This window comes from Blastocystis sp. subtype 4 (genome assembly GCF_000743755.1).
Source record: "Blastocystis sp. subtype 4 strain WR1 chromosome Unknown seqid_0224, whole genome shotgun sequence".
NCBI classification, from domain to species: Eukaryota; class Bigyra; order Opalinata; family Blastocystidae; genus Blastocystis; species Blastocystis sp. subtype 4.
The window spans coordinates 1-17,872 of NW_014569323.1; the positions used below are offsets into that span (position 1 = coordinate 1).

Below are 17,872 nucleotides of genomic sequence, written 5' to 3' on the forward strand. Positions count from 1 at the left end.
GAAGGTGAAGCTGGATGTGGGTGAGTTCATTAAGGGAGAGAACCGTTTCACCACATTGGATAAGAGTCTACCTGATGTGGCTGAGAAATTGCACTCTACATTGCGAGAGCAGTTGAAGGAGAGGCAGGAGGAGAGAGTGCGTATGGCCATGTCTGATAAACAGCTCTATAAGTATCTTGCTAAGAAGTTTGAGAAGAAGTAATCCCGTAATCATGTCACAAATATATTGTGTGAATTGTTTGTTTGAAAATAACTGAAGGTTATTATTTAAGTTACTGTGGTCAGTTCTGTCCGTTTCCTATTGCAATGGACTTGAAAGTTTATGAAAAGGGAAGAGAACTTGGTTCTGACAAGAGGAACAGAATGAATTCATCAGGACAACAAACCCTTAAAACGAATCATCCTATGTATGGAAGAGTCGGGTTTTGCAATACTGTCAACACTTGCTACTTGAATACGGCGATTCAAGTGAGTTTAAATCATGTCAGTCATTCGTAGCTATTATCACATATTCCAGATATAACATTATATTTTATCTCCAGATACCCAATAATTCGAGTATTTGTGTCAACCCCGATTGATCAGTAGAAAATGCGAGAAGAGAAGGGAAAAGTGGACGAAAGCGTTCTGACGAATTATGTTTCACTAATGGAGTTTTTGTGGAGACGGAGCTATCGGACTATTAACCCTAATCCACTGAAGGTAGCATTTGATAAACGGTGCCCAACTTTCAAGGCGATGGAACAACATGATACCATTGAGTTTTTTGTTGGTTTTAAATTGGATTGTTGATGTAGATGTGTTTCGTGGAAATGTTGAATGATGATCTTAAGAATGAGAATGGAATCAAAGAAGAAGGAGATCTTCCAACAACTCCTAATGAGTTGTGGTTGAAAAAGCAATCAATTTACTCAAATCCTGTTTTTGACAATTTGTATGGACTTTTGCGTTCGGTTGAACATTGTTATACTTGTGGTGTCTTTTCTTGATATTGAGTTGATGAATAGGACCGAGTCCAGTATTACTGTTTCAATTGTTTGACGGTTCCCCTTCCACGTACAGATGACTATGTAATTGTGAACTTTTTGAAGACTGTTACAGTTGCTGATACGTATAATAGCGAGCAAATTAAGTATCGTGGCGTTGCACAACAGCCGTTTCTCTGTCATATGCGTTATGAGAGATCATGTCGCGACTTGTATGATCAAATGTGTATTCATCTTGGGCGGAACATAATGGAGTTTGATTTGATCCTCTATGCACGTGGTCGTCGTGTTTTGGTATAACTAAGATATTCAGTTAATGAATAGTGTGAAGTTCTTCGACCAACGATGGGTCAGAGCCTTTTGTATCAACATCGAGAACGAGGTTCGTTCCTTATCTGCTGTCTGGTAAGATTATTCTACACAAGTAATTGTAAGAAGCCAAATCCTTCTTCTATTCCTCTTCTCTTACAGTGTGCCTCATGGAGGTATACACTGAATGATAATGTCCGGAAGACATCTTTTCTTCGTGTTGGATTCCCGCGGATTCTGTATGTTAATCCTACAGACACATTTCTACAGGTGTTCAGTCAGGTGAATCAGTACGTATTCCCTGAATACCGACACCATCTGGCTCTCTTCCAGAAACGTATGGAAGTGATCGTTCAGTTAGTGTTTGCATCGGTTGCTTTGCGGCCTATTAGTAGGCCTATTGAGCCATCAGAGAAAAAGATGAAGAAAGAGGCTGACGCCTCACCAGTTATGAGTGCATCTTCTTCGGAGAGTCTGATTGTGAGTTCAGATTCAGAAGTGAGTGCATCTGGTGAAGTCAAAGAAGATAACAGTGTGGTTGTGAAGAATGAAGAAGCTGTGGGTGATAAGAATGATGGAACTGAGAATACTTCATTGAAACCAACTGATATCTCTTCAAATTCTACTGAAACAAGCAATAGCCCAACCCCTAAGTCACATGATGGTTCTACTACCAATAATGAGACGACTCAACCTTCAAGTTTATCATCCAGAACTCATGAGAATCATAAACGTCAGTTCTTCCAAACCCTTAACGATCCTATCAAATGTTATCCTGAGAATCGTAAGTTCATATTCTCAGTCTCAGCAATAGATGTTCTATCATGGCTTAACTTTACTCCTGGAATTCCAGTCATAAATCATTATCTCTACACACAAGCACTGTCTTCACCGAATCCTCCTGTGTGGTTATCCTTCATCTTCCGTCAAGAACATCTTATGCGCTCTGTTAGTTCACTTATCGGAGTCCAGGGGTCTGTTAAGTCCTTATTCATGCTTCTTGATGTCGATGAAGGAGTCAAACCAATCATTCCTGCGATTCCTGAGAATGATGAGCGTCGCAAACGAATTCTAACGAATTACTCACGAGAGGTGACAGAGCCTAAATTCAGTATGGATGTAGACACAGTGAGGGAGTTCACTCAAGGACAGAACAAGCGTGAAGAAGTCCCACTACAAGTATGCTTAGAATCAATGATGTTGGATCATACAGCTGGAAAGAATATGAATAAGTAGGTATTTAAGAGTGATTGATTATGAAGTGTCTGTTGCCATTGTCATAAACCATCCGTACCAAACTCAACAATCAAACTATGTCGTTTACCTCCTTATCTAGTGATTCACTTATCTCGTTGTGAGTATGATACTAATGCAAATTCTACTGATTCTTACTCTCAACACAAGATCACAACGAATGTGGTGTATCCACTTGAGGATTTAGATATGGCGCCATATTTGTTAGAAGATATGAGAGAGAAAGGAGTCTCATATTTGTATGATTTGATTGGAGTTGCATGTCATCGAGGATCAGGAATGGGAGGTCATTATTCAGCCATCTGTCGTGATAATGTGGATGGAGTGAATAAGTGGTTTCGATATAGTGATGATACAGTGGAAGAAGTGTCTGTCAAAGCAGTACGTAATGCTGATGCGTATGCTTTGGTGTATTCAAGAAAGGGTGATAATACTCACTCAGCACTTGATATTGTTCACTATCTTCAGAATAACTCTTGTGTTTGTTACAAACAGAATAGGAAGAGTGTCGTTTCACTACATCTGTGTTTTCCAATGCATGAATGTTCTCAGGCGAGTTAAATACACTTCCAAATATTTCACGTTCTCTTTCTAATACTTGAGGCGTTATGATCGATGATTCCCAATCTACTCATCAACCATCTTCTTTATTGGTACTAGCTACGAGTTTCTTGATAGCCTGTGTGCTATTCACATTGTATCGAGTATACTCTTCTAGGAACGAAAAAGCTCCCTCTAATCCATCTTGTGTTGTGATACTATTAACAAGTCCCAAGTCATAAGCCTGATGAGCGTTCATCTTCTCTGCTTTCAGGAGGATTTGAAGTGCATTCTGACGACCCACAATCTGAATCAATCTAGAGGCGCCACCCCAACCAGGGCATAACGAGAGACTGTTGTGAATGAATCGAATATAGCTTTTGGGATCCTCTTTCATGATCCTTTGAATGAATCACGATGAATATGTATACCTGAAATCAGTGCAAGTAGTAATTTCTGCTCCACCACCAATAGCATATCCTTCAATTAGACAAACACTGACCAAACCTAAACGACGCAGACGTGTGAGAGAAGTCTGCATTAAAAGATTCAACTCCAATTTTGCATCTTTATCATGTGTGTACTTCTTTGCTGAGAGTAGGTCGAAACCAGAGCAAAATGTGGAGTTCATTCCCCGTAATACCAAACCACATCCTCCCTTCCATTGCTCCAATGTATCCATGTGATTTGCTAAATCAACCATCATCTTTTCCCTATTCTCAATGAATCACACCTTTTCTACGTGACCGCATTCTTTTTGGGAACATTATTAAGTGTCAAAACAGCATATTTCCCCTCAAATGTAAGGTCCACAGATCCCTCATTGGCTAAGGATCAATCATTATATGAACCAAAACATCTTTTAGCAATCTTACTCTTCAGCAATTCATACTGGGACTCTGAAATACCCGTAGGAAGCGAATAGGCTCTCTACAAAAGCACCAACCTCCATCACATACAGCGATCGATTGAACACCCACTCTAGCACTCACAACTCGAGATAACATCGATTCTAAAAGGACGGCAAAAATAAAAAATAGCACCTCGTAGTTTCGATCTACGGACCTCAGGGTTATGGGCCCTGCACGCTTCCCCTGCGCCAAGGTGCTTCACATTTTCTTTCTCAGGTATCTATTTAAGAGTGTTCCTACATTGAATAGATAACCAAGGGATGCTGTATAACAAGACTGAGAACTGTTCATAGAAAATATCGACAAAGAGGAAGAATTGAGATCCATCATGCTATCATAATCAGTTCTGTCACTGAATGCTCCGGTTATCAAAACTATTCATTGCGAATCGTGGCGAAATTGCTAGTCGGATTATTCGAACAGCAAAGAACCTTGGGATTAAGACTATTGCTGTTTGTAATCCCAACGATCAATCTTCTAAATATATTCAGGAGGTCTGCTTTATTCAATTCCAGTAATTGTTCGTAGGCCGATGAAGCCATTTGCGTTCCGTCTTCCAACAACATTTTTCTAGATATGGAAAGCATGATTCGTATTGCAAAGGAACATAATGCTGATGTATGTTATTTGATGTTGTATTGAATCAAGGCACTCCATCCTGGTTATGGCTTCTTGTCTGAGAGTCCTGTCTTTTCTCGTGAATGCGAAAAGAATGGTATCAAGTTTGTTGGTCCCTCTTATGAAACAATGCAGTTACTGAGTAGCAAAAGGTGGTCGATGAATGTGAAACTAATCTCTAGAGATGCTAAAGAACTGGCTGTTCGCTGTGGGATTCCTGTTATTCCTGGTTATAATGGAGGCGATCAATCTATGTCTCGGATTTGTGAAGAGGTCAAGCAGATTGGATACCCAGCCCTTCTAAAGGCAACAATGGGTGGAGGTGGTCGTGTCAATCTAAGCTGTCGTTCTTATCGTTAGGGAATGCGTATTATTGAGAGTGAAACAAATCTAGAGCAAGTGATTACAATGTGTATGAACGAAGCAAAGAAACACTTTGGTGATGGCTCTCTTCTTATCGAAAAGTCACTCTTTTATCTTGTTGTAATCTCTAGATACCTTCCTCGCACTCATCATATCGAAGTTCAAGTTTTTGGAGATCAACATGGGAATTATGTTCATTTTGGCGAGCGAGAGTGTAGTCTTCAACGCCATTATCAGAAGATCGTAGAAGAAGCTCCTTGTGTTGATTTTCTTGTGTTTGACTCACATTCAGTTTTACCTCTCATCTTCAGAGAAGGAGAAGTTGTATCGTTGGGCTATTGAGCTTGCCAAAGCTTCTAAGTATGAAGGAGCGGGAACTGTTGAGTTTTTGTGTGATGCCAATTCTCGTGATTTCTATTTCATGGAGGTGAATACGCGTTTGCAAGTGGAACATCTAGTGTCTCAGTGTATTAACCATCAGATTGATCTCGTTGAATTGCAACTTCGAGTAGGAGTTTCATTCATGAGTGGAAGGATAGATTGCTGCTGGGGAATCCATTCAATCAATAGGAGTTTCATCATTTCAACCCGCATGTGCAGCTCCTTCTTCATCCATATACAAAAACGGTCCAAATTGTGGTACTTATGCAATGGAATGTCGTGTCTACAACGAAGATCCAGCAAAGTGGGTTTGTTCTCCTTATCTTATTCTAGTCACTTTCTTCCAGGAGATGGTGTGGTTTTCTATCATGATCATGTAACAGATCATTCTCATACACTGATCGAGAATAATGTTGTTTCCTCTACTTCAATTCCTGGAATTTCCTATGATCCTATGCTTCTGAAGGTGGTTACAACTGGTCAATCTCGTCTTGAAGTGATTGATCGAATGATTCAGACGCTTCATCGTTGTAACATTTATGGAGTTCCAACAAATATCCCATTTTTGATTAATCTACTTCAAGAGAAGCACTACCGAGAGAGCGGAGCTGATTCCAAAACAGTGTCAGAATTCGGAGGTATTTCTGAAACATATGACCCTCTGGAGATCAGTAATGCGATTGCTGGATATCTATTTTCGCAATGTGGAGTATCTGATTCAATCTCAGATACTGATCCATGGACTCAGTGTGCTAATTACTGTAATTCGCATGATCTCACTCGCATTGAGCGAATGAAAGTCAATTCAGTTCTTGTGGATTATAAGCTCTCAGGTGATCATACCAAGCCTAACTCGTACACACTTCAGTTCAATGATCAAACTGTATCAATTGGTTTAATTCGTTCTTCAGATCAGGAGATGTGTATTTCTGTTGATCATGAGCTGGTTCAGAGCTATGTATATTCAGCTCCAGATGGGTCTGTGCATGTGTTCCCAGTGACTGCTACGGATCATTTTCCACGTACATCTGAGACTGACGTGTGATATAGATTCGCAATACGCTGTAGTTCCTGTGATACCAAAGGAGACGAGTCCCACGGAGAAGAGTTCTGTGTTGACGGATGTGATGTGTCCAATGCCAAGCACAGTAACTCGGGTCACAGTGCATAATGGTGACAGAGTGAAGAAAGGTGATTTACTGGTTGTTGTAGAGGCAATGAAGATGGAAGTAAGAGTGAATAATTGGAGTTAGGATAAGCATTTAATTGTTGCTCCTCGCGATGGAGTTGTGGAGATGGGAGAGATCAAAGAGAATCAGTTCCTTAAAAAAGGCCAACAGATTCTTCGGGTGGTTTGGATTGTTTGTTAAAACAAACAGATAGGACAGAAAGAATGCCCACACAACACAAAGTCATACAGATGGGAATACAGTATTGTCGATTCAATACTGGATACATTTACATGACCACACAGTCACATTTCTATTCATCATTGGTTTCATTCACTCTCACATTCACCTCTTCCTCATTCGGATCTTCAAACGGATTAAGATACTCCCTTCGATCCTTATTCACTAGTTCCTCCATTGCTCGCTCCATGTCTGATCGTTGTTGCCTCATTATCTCAATAGCTTCTTCCTCTTCTTCAGGGATAACTTCACTTCATTTTCTCTCTCACACTTACTCTCATTAATCTCTCCTTGTGGCTTTGTAACCACGGATGCCACCTCCACTTGATGGCCATTCTGTGAGGGTGGCAGAGAATCAGGCGACGAGTTTTGTTCCTCAGAAGTTTTCACTCCATGTTTCTCTTTGTCATCCTTCTTATCGCTCTCCGGTAGAGTCATCACCAGTTGTTGAAACACTATAATCAATCATTCTTTCTATGCCTACAGCATGGATCCTTGTAAGACTCATTGGATGTCTCCCTTATTGACTCACCATTCATACTGTTCATTTCATTGATTCCTGAACTATTACGGGATTCTTGCTTCACAGCTCCAGGGGGATGTGAGGAAGAGATTCCAGGTGTCACATGACTTCTGGAACCAGAGGTTGCGATTGATTGATGATTCTCCGGAAGTGGCTGAGATGGTTCATGTTTATCACTCAGAACACTCAATTCTTTTGTAACTACACCCTTCATAACCAAATATCATCCATACCACGGAGATTTGGAACTAATTGAGTAATCAATTCTCGAAGAGGACGTAAGTCACTTGGACCAATCAAATGAAACTGGTCTACAAAATACAGAAAATGGGTAAGACTGAAGTTAAATTGCTCAGTAAGAGCAAGTCGGTCAATGAGTGTCATATGACTGTAGTAGATATGGGCATACACTCGGAACATACGTCGAAAGATATTCTTTACCTTTTCTAGGTAATCTCTCGGAAACGGCACATCTAGGTGTTATTTTAGTATCAACCTCTTACTTGGTACAATTGGGAAGATAGTATCATCTTCAAGGAGACGTACAATCCAGTTCATTAGATAGTCGATGTAGATCCTCGCTGGAAGTCGTGTTGGCTTCCTATACTTGTATTTATCCGTCCACAGGAATTCATAACTACAAAGATCATACCTCGAAACAATAGATACTTCTCCCCAGCTGACATAATAGGACAAGAATAATTAGTACATTCCTCCTGGACAACACCAAAGATAATATTAATATCGTTATAAAAGTCAATAGCTACATCTAAACACTACCACCAACTTCTACCATGGACAGCAATCCATTCGTTTGGGTCAACATCTTCTGGACAGACTACTGCCGCTTGAATCCCTCCTCTGCTCTCTTACACAGAATCCATGACACTTACTTTTCCAATGTTTCATTAACTTTTTTATGAAGGGTATATCGCAAAGAACCACTCTTGTGGCTCAATGTCCCATTTGCTGTACGAGTTATCATTATCCAAGAATGATAGAACAAACTTCAAAGGAAAACGTGTCTTGCTATGATGAGAGATACTTCAAGGAGGATTACACTCTCAACAAGACAAATAGATTTGTGATCAACAAAGTGGAAAATACCGCGGGACTCGCTGATATATGATGGCAACAAACAAGAACTAAAAGAATAACCCAAGGCACAAAATTATGATTTCTTCCGATCCTCGATATCCTGGAGCACATCCTCCGCTTTCATCATGTATTCAAACCGATCAAGGCCCTACTTGTTACTTTACTCTAAAAATCATACTCCAGATGCATCAGCATGAGCCTGATAGAGAATTGCCAGATTCTTTAGTGTTGTAAGAGTTGATCTATGATTCTTTCCACAAGTCTATTTGTTATCGAAACTATGTCTTTCCTACATCTTCATATATTTGAAGAGCCTTATCGTAGTACAATGCAGCTTCATCATAGTCCTCAAGACTCTTGTACATCAAAGCAAGGTTGTTTAGACCACATGCATATACGGGATGATTTTCACCGAAATGACTCTTGATCAGCTATTCTCACATCCACTTCCATATACCTACAGCTAACGCATCTTGAGCAACCACGAGTCCTTTCTCATATTCTTGTTTATTGTACAGATCGTTGATTTGCTGCTGTTTCTATTGATCAGAATCCCCCCCTAGATTCACCTCTGCAATCTGATTCTCTATCTCCATAAACATCTTGTGTTTCTTTTCATCCGTTGCAATATAGCTCTCAATCTCCAGTTCATCAAAATCTGTATATGGATGAGGATTGTCGTTAGGTTCTGGAAGATCGCCTGGTCGCTTCACGCTTGTGCTCATATTGCTTTTGTTATCTAGAAAATTAATCTAATACATTTTCGAATACTGTCAGAGTGGATATTGAATGACTTTGAACGATAGATGTAAGGAATGAGGAATCGCCTCCTCACTGCACCCTGGGTATACATCCGTAGAGGTACAAGCCTCGTTGTGGTAACGGTTACCATACTCACAGTACGAAGAGTTAGAAACCCCCATTGACCAACGGATTTAGTAAAGTTGAACATTTCAACTATATGTACTCTACCCTGCAAAGACTGAAGGCGAGTAAAAGGAGTTGTGTTGAATCGAGGCCGATTCCAGAAAATCGACTGATTCTGGAAAGAGAAACTGTCCTCTTTTATACTATAGTTTTGTAACTTATGTAGACCGAGCTTAGCTCAGTTGGTAGAGCGTTAGACTGTAGTGGCTGCTCCGCAGCAATCTAAGGGTCGCTGGTTCGATTCCTGCAGCTCGGACTTTTTTCTTTGTTATTCTAAAAGAAACTAGAGTATGTTTTTATGATGAATTGAGATGGTTTGAAAGATTTCATGTGACATTGTTTTTATCATTTCATTTTTGGTTCGTTTATTTGCTGTTATCGTGGTGAGCTGAATGAAACGTGCGGTAAATGATGACTTCGACTGCATTGGCGGCGAAGGTTGGTACACTGTGCGTAAAATGAGATTTTATTGAAGTAATAGGAACGTGTATCCCGTGATTTCCTGATCAACACTCCACGAATGTTGTTTTCCGATTCTCCGGATTTGTTGTCGTTTTTTCGTCCTCACTCTTCTATTCGTCTGGGTAATATCCAGGAAATCCGATTATCGGAATATGAGCGAGAAGAATGTGTTTGTTGGTTGGAGATGTTGACTTATTAGTCTATGAGAGTTGTAAATCGTTTGTTCTTCGTGCTAGCTCGGGAACTCTGAAACAACGAAATGATTCCAGATATGAGATGGCTTGTTTTCATGTTGTTCTTTTTTGTGGTTGTAATGATTAGGAAATGTCTTTACTTGTTAATATTGCTTCTCCGTATGAAGAAGTGTTTGTGCGTCGTAATGCCATTCTTCGTTTTCTCCAACGGTTTTCTTGTTGTCTTTTTTTAATTATAGTATTTTACGGAGTGCCCAAATCCATGGTGCTTCTTTAAAGCCTGCATATCCAGGTAGTCAAACTGCATGTACTTGTGGGTAGGATGAATGATTCTATTTTCACATAGAAATGTTCCACACTATGAGTTTTGCCCTATGCATGACATTTATGATAGTGAAAAGGCTTGTATGAAATCATTCTCTTTCTCACTTTTAGTTCTCTATCATACCCTTAAAACAGGTGATCGGGTTATTCAAGGACCCGATTGGCAATGGGGATCGCAAGGATTTGGTGTGGAGGGTACTATTGTTTATCTGAAGAAATGGAAGGATTCTGATGGAGTTGCTGTATTCCTATGTTTTATCTATTCTCTATAGGTTCGTGTACTCTGGGATGATGGTTGCGACAATGTTTATCGATATGGAGCGGAAAATGCATTTGATGTCATTGAGTATGGTTTTTCTCTTTTCTCTTAGATAGATCAAATCCAGCATTACGAAACGATTTTGTTATGCCTGGAGGATATGAGAATCCTTCAGAGAGTAATGATCGATTGTCCTGATGACTTCTAGTCTCATGGGCAGGATATGTTGAAAAGAATCTGCATCATGGTATTTACAAATCACGTGGTTTCTTTGCTCCTCATATTTCTAAAGATCAATTACAATCCCTTCTTCCTTCATATCATCGTGATGTTCTGTTGGATGAAGGAGAGGCCTCTACAGCCTTAGCGCTCCTTAAAGACATTCTAGCTATAAGTGAGACAGAAATTATGGTATGTCAAAAATGGTTCCTTTTTTTGTAGTCTTACTTGGATTCACCTTCTCATCATACCGTGGCTTTCAATCCATCAAAATATTGTACCAAATCTCTAATGGATGTATTGTTTCCCTATCAAATATACCTTCTCTCTCAAAGTGAGGATGATATCCGTGGGATTCGTACAGAATCAGTGATATTGGAAGGATACATCATCGATTTGTTTGCCTCATGTGTTCGAATCATTACTACCACTCTAACTCGTATTCTAGAGAGTGATGCTGTTCCTGAAGTAATGAGTTCTCTTAAATTAACTCCAATTGGTGTTTTACTTCCTTATATGATGAATGTGTTATATTTGGGTAATTTCTCTTGTTTTATCACTGAATACTTACATTCTGGTATTGATGAATTGGCTTTGTTATGGTGTAAACTGTTATCAATATGTCGTCTTGATGTATTCTCTCATTCTGTTCATTATCATTAGGATTCATTGTCTAGTGACAATGATTATTTGACTTGGAGACCATTATACGCTTCTACATATACTACTCCCATTCAATCACTACCATGGCCTTTTGTTCTATTCAATCTTATTGTCTCAACGAGTACTCGATATCATTATACTTGTAGGTTCTATAGTGTGATAGAGGTTCGTGAGGATGTGCGTTGTCTTCTCGAGAGTTATGTGTTTTCAGGCGGATTACGCTTGTATTTATGTCATTTTCATTTGAAGCATAGAGAATCCCAAGAGCCTGACTCTATGTTGAGTTTTCTCCAAGGAGTGTTTGAGAATGAGATGAGTGAATATTCGTTGATTCATGAGTGGATTGATAGGAAGCATCCAGAACCTGCCTGGAAACGTAAGCGAAATCCTATCAGTGTGTGCTTGGAGCTCAAATGTTTTGTTGTTCTGGTGCATTTGTGTGGATATGGGCAGCTTCTTCTTGATAGTTTCCGTCTGATTTTAAGTAGTTCTGTTGTTCATTTCATTAGTTTAGGTGAAGGAATGGATGATGTAGCTGTTCCATCTGTCTTCTCTCGATTCTGGAGAAGTGTTATTAGCATCCGAGAGTATCTCCGAACCAAACGCCAATCTTTCAGTACTTCTTCTACAATCACATTGAATCGGGCTTCCAGTATGGTGACGGTACTTCCTCATCGTTCTTCTTCAGAATTACCACACACTGACTCACTTGATTCTGTTCGAACCAAACATATTCCAACTCCTCATACTTCCTCCAAACGAGAGTCTCGAAGAGAGATTAAAAGATTGATGACCTTCGCACCAGGCGATCTGATCCCTGAGAATCAAAGTGAAACCTCACTTCAGGCCTCTGCAGAAGCTTCTTCTCGATCAATCCGAGAACTGATGCAACAGAATGATGACGAATACCGCGGAGAAGAAGAAATAATGGCGGCACCGTCGAGTTATGAGGATTATGTTGATGGATTGCTGCAGAAACTCACTCTGCTCATGAGTCTGAATCGCCCATGGAACTTGAATGAAAGTGAAACTGTCACAGGTGTTGATGAAGGAACAGCAGAGTCCTTACAGAAGAGTGTGCGTAAACCATTGCGTGTGATTGAAGAAGAGACGGGTGTAATTCCAGAGACAAAGGAGGACTTGGTTATAGCATGTGTGTTGAAGTATATTTTGGGTTGCACTACTGTGTCTGTACGACATCTTCGTGATTCTCTTCTTCATCGTACACAGAATGCCAGGACCAAACAACAGATCCTCGAAGAAGCCTTACAGTTTTTGAAGATGTTGGTACCATTCTCACAAGCTTCTCGTCTGTTCCTGTTGGGCTTACGTCATGAAATGACTGTATGTTCTCAGTACTACGTTGGAGGATACCATGATCGGCGACGTAGACGTGAGGGGGCATATTCAGTTGATTATCTCGAGAATTGTGAAGGAGCCTCTCTTCCAGTTATTCATTCAGTCATCAACACACTAGAATCACTCTGTCAATTCCTTCTGACCATTTTTACCAAATGTGTTGAGAATCTGCAGTGGCGACTTGGTACATCTATTCTCTGGTTTATCATGACTGCTACTTCACCAAAACTCCCTTATTTCCACTGTCATTTGAATCTTGCAACCATTCTCCAAAACAGTATCTGGAAGCTCAATAAGTCCTATGAAATGGCGAATGGATATTCACGGGAATTGCTTCTTTCTCCTGGAGCCTTTTGGGATTCTTTATCACAAAAACCTATTAAGCTCTCTGAATCTCATTTCCACCATCTTCTTCGTGAGTTACAGCATCAAGGTTCATCAGTGAATCCTCAGCACGTTGTTATTCCAGGAATATTTCCTGTTGGTGTGATGGGTCTTGCTAACACAATGCGTCTTTCCTACACATTGTTGCTAGTCAACCAGTTTAGTGATTATCCATCTCGATCACTCCAAAGTCCTGCTAAGAATGCTGATACATTGTTCCATTGGACATTAACAGACATGTCTAATCTCTTCATTCGACTAAGTTCTACATATTTGATTCATACTCAAACCCACTTTCATCAGTTCATGACATTCTTTACTCGAATGCAAGAAGTGATGCATGACCGAAGTGGTTTATGGCAACCATTTGCACCAATCAGTTATACTAAGAATGATACAGACATAAATTTGTACACTTGTATGAAGGTTGTGGATGCCAAGAATATAATGAGAGGAATGATTGCTACAGATATGCTGATATCAGCAGGAGAAGGTGTATTGGCTTCCTATTTGGCTCTTCTTCTCTTTATTATTCGTACTCGACTTTCTGTCATTCTTCCTTGGGATCAGTATGGTGATATGTTATGGAATATGCTGTATTTCTCTCCTCGTCATCAGAAACTTACCATCATGCTCTTTCAGTATATTATTCCTGCTACTGATTATATTCCCCCTGTCTTTAATACAGATACTCTCTCTTTCCCTCAAATGATTCATGGTCATTCTGAATCAGACTCTCTTCTTCAGAATCCATTGTTGAAACCACCATATTTCCCTAATTCTGAACCCACAACCAAGTCAAAACGTGAAGCTTTTGTGTATTTCCTGTTACATCTTGTCTCTCATACTGATTGTTGCCCTGCTTCTCTTGTTGGTGAACGAAGCTCATGTTCTCTTTGTTGTTCATTCTTTCCGTTTATTTACAATACTCTGTGTCATTCTTCTCCCGCTTATTCACTCCCTGAGAAAGCAAAATTCATTCATGAGATTGAACAAACAGAGCAGAAAGTGTTTGTATCTACTTGTAAGATGCGTATTCGTCCTGATGGGCATACAGCATCGTTCTGCTCACTTGTCTTTGCTGAGGAGGTAGCTTATCTTATTCGTGTTATGCTTCGAATGAAGGAATGGAGTAGTATTATGCAACAAGTCTTTCAAGAGATTCTTGATACTGCTGCTACTCGTCTTGCTTCTGAGTCAAATGTACAAGAACTAGAGAATACCGATAATCACGGTTTTCATGTGGTTTTACGTCGACGTACACCATGGTTTTGTATGACTACTGCTGTCTTGAAGGTGCTGGGAGCGATTACACCTCGTATGTATGCTGGAAGTACGAGTTCTTGATGGATGGTGAGAATGACATGTCAACACTCATTCACACAGCCTATCAGAGTCATGGTACAGGTACAATTATCAAGTATCATCGTTCGATGGGTGAAGCCCTAGTGTTGATGGATAAATTGGATACTCCCAAACTGGTCAATTGTTATGTGTTTGATGTGGTCGATCGGATAGAGCCTCCACAAGATACAGATGAACAGTATGGGGGATTCCTCAAATCAATTGAGACAATTCTTAAACACTTATCTCTTCACAAAGAAGTCTTTTCTTTGCCCACTTCAGATATGTCATTTTTCAATACAAATGATCTGTCTTTGATGCCAAGTGAAGTTCAGAATTGTATGTTATATCTGTATTGTGTACGCTGTATCAATCATCTTCTTATCAGTAATCAGAAGCTTGTTTGTCAAATCCAATCTCAGACAATCAAGCAACTGGTTGATATCGCAATTCGTCCACTTCCTTGTAACATTTCGATCAATACGTTGATTCTACGTCAATATTACAATTTGTTCATTGAATACTTGGTTGATACATTCCCTGGCTCTTCTCGTTTGTTGCCAATGGAACTACAGACAGAAGAGGTTGGTGAATCATTTGATGAAGTGGATCTAAAGGATTGTTACGGAGTCGGGAAGGAAGAAAGGAATGAGATGGATGATACATACGGTCGACCTAATTTGATTCGATATGAACGTCGTATGCGAGCAGCTACAGAGATAGCAGAGAAATATGATTTAGAGCCAGAACGAATGTACCGAATTCTTCAAGTAGGTAGAAAGAATTATGATTGATGTATAGTCATTTGATGATAATCAAGACAAAGCAATGTCTTTCATATCAAGTCATTCGCTCGCTGAACTCATTGATTTCACAGATGACTCTATCGAGATTGAACATATTACTTCTGAGGTTTCTGATGAGTCTGTTCTAACGGATTTGGAGTTGGGAATTCATCGATTGCATGTAGCCAAGCGATCTTCAGAGAAACCAGTGAACGATATCCTTCTCTCCACACTTCTTCCTCCATTCACACGACTTCAAAAACTCACTGCAGCCAACGTGTTGAATCGGAACAGCATTTTTGGGGTCGTGGCTTCTGTCACCGACAAAACTGTTCTCTATTCTCCTATTCCAGAAACTGGTGTGATTACTGCAGTGAATCCTTCTGGAGTTACATTATCATTTTTGAATGCGAATTCTGGAATTTTAGAAGAAGATACATTTCCAGCCAATCAGATTTCACTCCACAAATATCGACTTTTATTCTACTTAAGCAATGTGAAGCAATTTCGAGGTGTTACAGGTCGAATCAGTTGTGTGTTGATCATCAAGTTTATTCGGGAGCTTTTGACATGTCTTATGTACTATCAGCAGAGTCAGCATATTGACGTGTTGCAACAATGGCCTACAGAAGCTTCGACGTTTGTTCGCCTGTTTCAATACATGTATGTCGCATATGAGAATAATTCGTCTCTCAGTCCTTCACAACATGATCATATGAGCCTTGTAGGCTGTCTATTCCGAATCCTTCAGAATTGTATGATTTATGAAGTGAATCATTCCTCGCGAGGTGCTGAGTTGTTACGTGCTTTTGAGATTGGAACATGGGATGAACAAATACAGCCTTATCATCATTCTAGTCTCTCTCAAACAAGTGTTTCATCCACTCTCAGTTCTCATGGAACTGATGTCACTGCTCGTACTCATGGTTGTTTATCATTTGCAGCTGTTCAGACTGATAACGAATATCGTGTTCATTCTCTGCATCCTTGCTTACAGCGCACAAAGTATTATGATCGAGTTATCATACCAGGAGCAGCAGGTTTGCGAGTTATCTTTGATAAGCGTTGTTCTCTGGATTTGGATGCTGCTTCTCTAACATTCTTCCAAGATGAACAACATACCGATGTGATTGCTCGTTTTACAGGTGATGCGTCTGCTTTCTGTTCTTTTACTGTTCGTGGTAACGCTCTTCGATTCCTCTATGAGTCCAGCTACTCAGCTAAACCTACTTGGGGATATGCATTCATTGTTGAACCCTTTGAGAATATTCGATGGACTGGAGACATTGAAGTACTCCAAGGTCACTGCTTTGATTGGTCCTGCTTTGCGTTGGATCTGATTATGGATATTTGCAAAGACACTAGTGACAAAAATCGGGACTATTTCGGGTGTGTATTGAAGAATCTGTTATTATATGTTCGAACCGTGGGGATGCCATTCAAATCGACAGTAATTCGTTTATTGACCAAGCTTCTCTCACTTCGTTGTGCGGGTCTTCAGCGTCCTGATGTGAGGTAAGTTCATTTCTCTGCTATAATATTCAGAGGGCTTACAGACACCGTACTTCGTTATTGTGATCATCTCGAGAAGTCGGCTATTGTTCCTGTTCAAGTCCCTCTGCTTATCGATTTTCTCTGTATGTGTAATATTGGAGATCAACTAGCATCCATCACTCCATCTCTCACCACAACAGAAATTATCCCAGAGTATCCTGGAGAGCTGAATCCTTTGTCTGAAGGCTTACAAAGTGATTTGGATTGTGTGTATTTCATAAGTCGTTGTCTATATTACCATGTATTGCCGCCTCCAATATTTATCCAACATGCCATTCTTCAGACAGGCAAGACATGGTCAGAACAAACATTCTATCAAACAGTTGAATGTTACAAAAGATTTACTAAGAAACTGGATATGCAAATTGTAAGTGCCTTGAGTCAACATTGTATGAATACTACCATCGAAATGACTAATTTCCCAATTCAAGAATTCAGTCTGAGTGAGGATGATCGAGCTAGATTCTATGCTCTATCATCCTTCTCAGATCGTGAAGTGAGACTTCGCTTAGCTCTCATTCAGTACTTCAATCAATGTTTGTTAAGGGTGGTTCATTTGGTTGAGCTTGTCAATACTAAACAAGATAACATTACTACACTTGGCAAGTTCATCTCAGGGCTCAGTGGATACATTTTTGCTTATGTGAAGGAAAACTTCTTGGAGCTATCTATTGCTCAGACGATTTACCGCGGGAAGGATGCTTATCCTATTGTGGAGTTGGATAATCGTCGTGTTTACACGGACATGGAACGGAGTGAACAACTAAGTGGAGACACGGAGAGTAAGAGTGCTATCACAAGTCAGTGCTTCTTTGCCCAACTCTTCCGACAGATGCAACAGTACCCTGTAGATGTGATGCGTGCTCCTCTGGATGCTCGTGAGCGTCTCCTCTCTGTGAAATACAAGGGAGAACAGGGTTTGGATTGGGGTGGGTTGTATCGAGATACAATTGAACGATGGTAAGGAAGGAAGAGGAGAATGAGTTGTAGTGTGGAAGATCTGTTC

General features: G+C 40.1%; 6 protein-coding genes across 6 annotated transcripts; 3 read left to right on the plus strand and 3 right to left on the minus strand.

Annotated features, from left to right (window-relative positions):
* Positions 1–591: 591 nt before the first annotated feature.
* On the plus strand, positions 592–3,110 carry JH06_4406 (ubiquitin carboxyl-terminal hydrolase; the record flags this gene model as incomplete). Its single annotated transcript, XM_014670820.1, has 5 exons — positions 592–768; positions 798–977; positions 1,008–1,280; positions 1,311–2,527; positions 2,558–3,110. The coding sequence occupies 5 exons, from the start codon at positions 592–594 to the stop codon at positions 3,108–3,110; spliced, it is 2,400 nt and encodes a 799-aa protein (XP_014526306.1).
* A 73-nt stretch (positions 3,111–3,183) lies between these two features.
* JH06_4407 (ethylmalonyl-decarboxylase) lies at positions 3,184–3,630 on the minus strand (the record flags this gene model as incomplete). The annotated part of the gene is made up of 2 exons (XM_014670821.1): positions 3,184–3,490; positions 3,521–3,630. The coding sequence occupies 2 exons, from the start codon at positions 3,628–3,630 to the stop codon at positions 3,184–3,186; spliced, it is 417 nt and encodes a 138-aa protein (XP_014526307.1).
* A 726-nt stretch (positions 3,631–4,356) lies between these two features.
* Positions 4,357–5,742, plus strand: JH06_4408 (biotin carboxylase; the record flags this gene model as incomplete). The annotated part of the gene is given in 8 exon segments (XM_014670822.1): positions 4,357–4,494; positions 4,529–4,618; positions 4,649–4,770; positions 4,801–4,948; positions 4,979–5,082; positions 5,113–5,254; positions 5,274–5,489; positions 5,521–5,742. 8 exon segments carry the CDS (start codon positions 4,357–4,359, stop codon positions 5,740–5,742), a joined length of 1,182 nt encoding a protein of 393 aa, XP_014526308.1.
* Positions 5,743–7,504: 1,762 nt separating this feature from the next.
* JH06_4409 (MPS1 binder kinase activator) lies at positions 7,505–8,279 on the minus strand (the record flags this gene model as incomplete). The annotated part of the gene is made up of 5 exons (XM_014670823.1): positions 7,505–7,767; positions 7,798–7,931; positions 7,964–8,057; positions 8,088–8,155; positions 8,188–8,279. 5 exons carry the CDS (start codon positions 8,277–8,279, stop codon positions 7,505–7,507), a joined length of 651 nt encoding a protein of 216 aa, XP_014526309.1.
* A 186-nt stretch (positions 8,280–8,465) lies between these two features.
* Positions 8,466–9,117, minus strand: JH06_4410 (hypothetical protein; the record flags this gene model as incomplete). Its single annotated transcript, XM_014670824.1, has 5 exons — positions 8,466–8,540; positions 8,571–8,654; positions 8,686–8,823; positions 8,854–8,931; positions 8,962–9,117. 5 exons carry the CDS (start codon positions 9,115–9,117, stop codon positions 8,466–8,468), a joined length of 531 nt encoding a protein of 176 aa, XP_014526310.1.
* Positions 9,118–9,730: 613 nt separating this feature from the next.
* On the plus strand, positions 9,731–17,830 carry JH06_4411 (HECT E3 ubiquitin; the record flags this gene model as incomplete). The annotated part of the gene is made up of 17 exons (XM_014670825.1): positions 9,731–9,772; positions 9,801–9,948; positions 9,981–10,072; positions 10,103–10,185; positions 10,215–10,292; positions 10,322–10,380; positions 10,411–10,541; positions 10,572–10,645; positions 10,675–10,736; positions 10,767–10,969; positions 11,000–11,410; positions 11,441–11,664; positions 11,695–11,924; positions 11,955–14,516; positions 14,570–15,297; positions 15,329–16,827; positions 16,858–17,830. 17 exons carry the CDS (start codon positions 9,731–9,733, stop codon positions 17,828–17,830), a joined length of 7,599 nt encoding a protein of 2,532 aa, XP_014526311.1.
* Between the last annotated feature and the right edge of the window lie 42 nt (positions 17,831–17,872).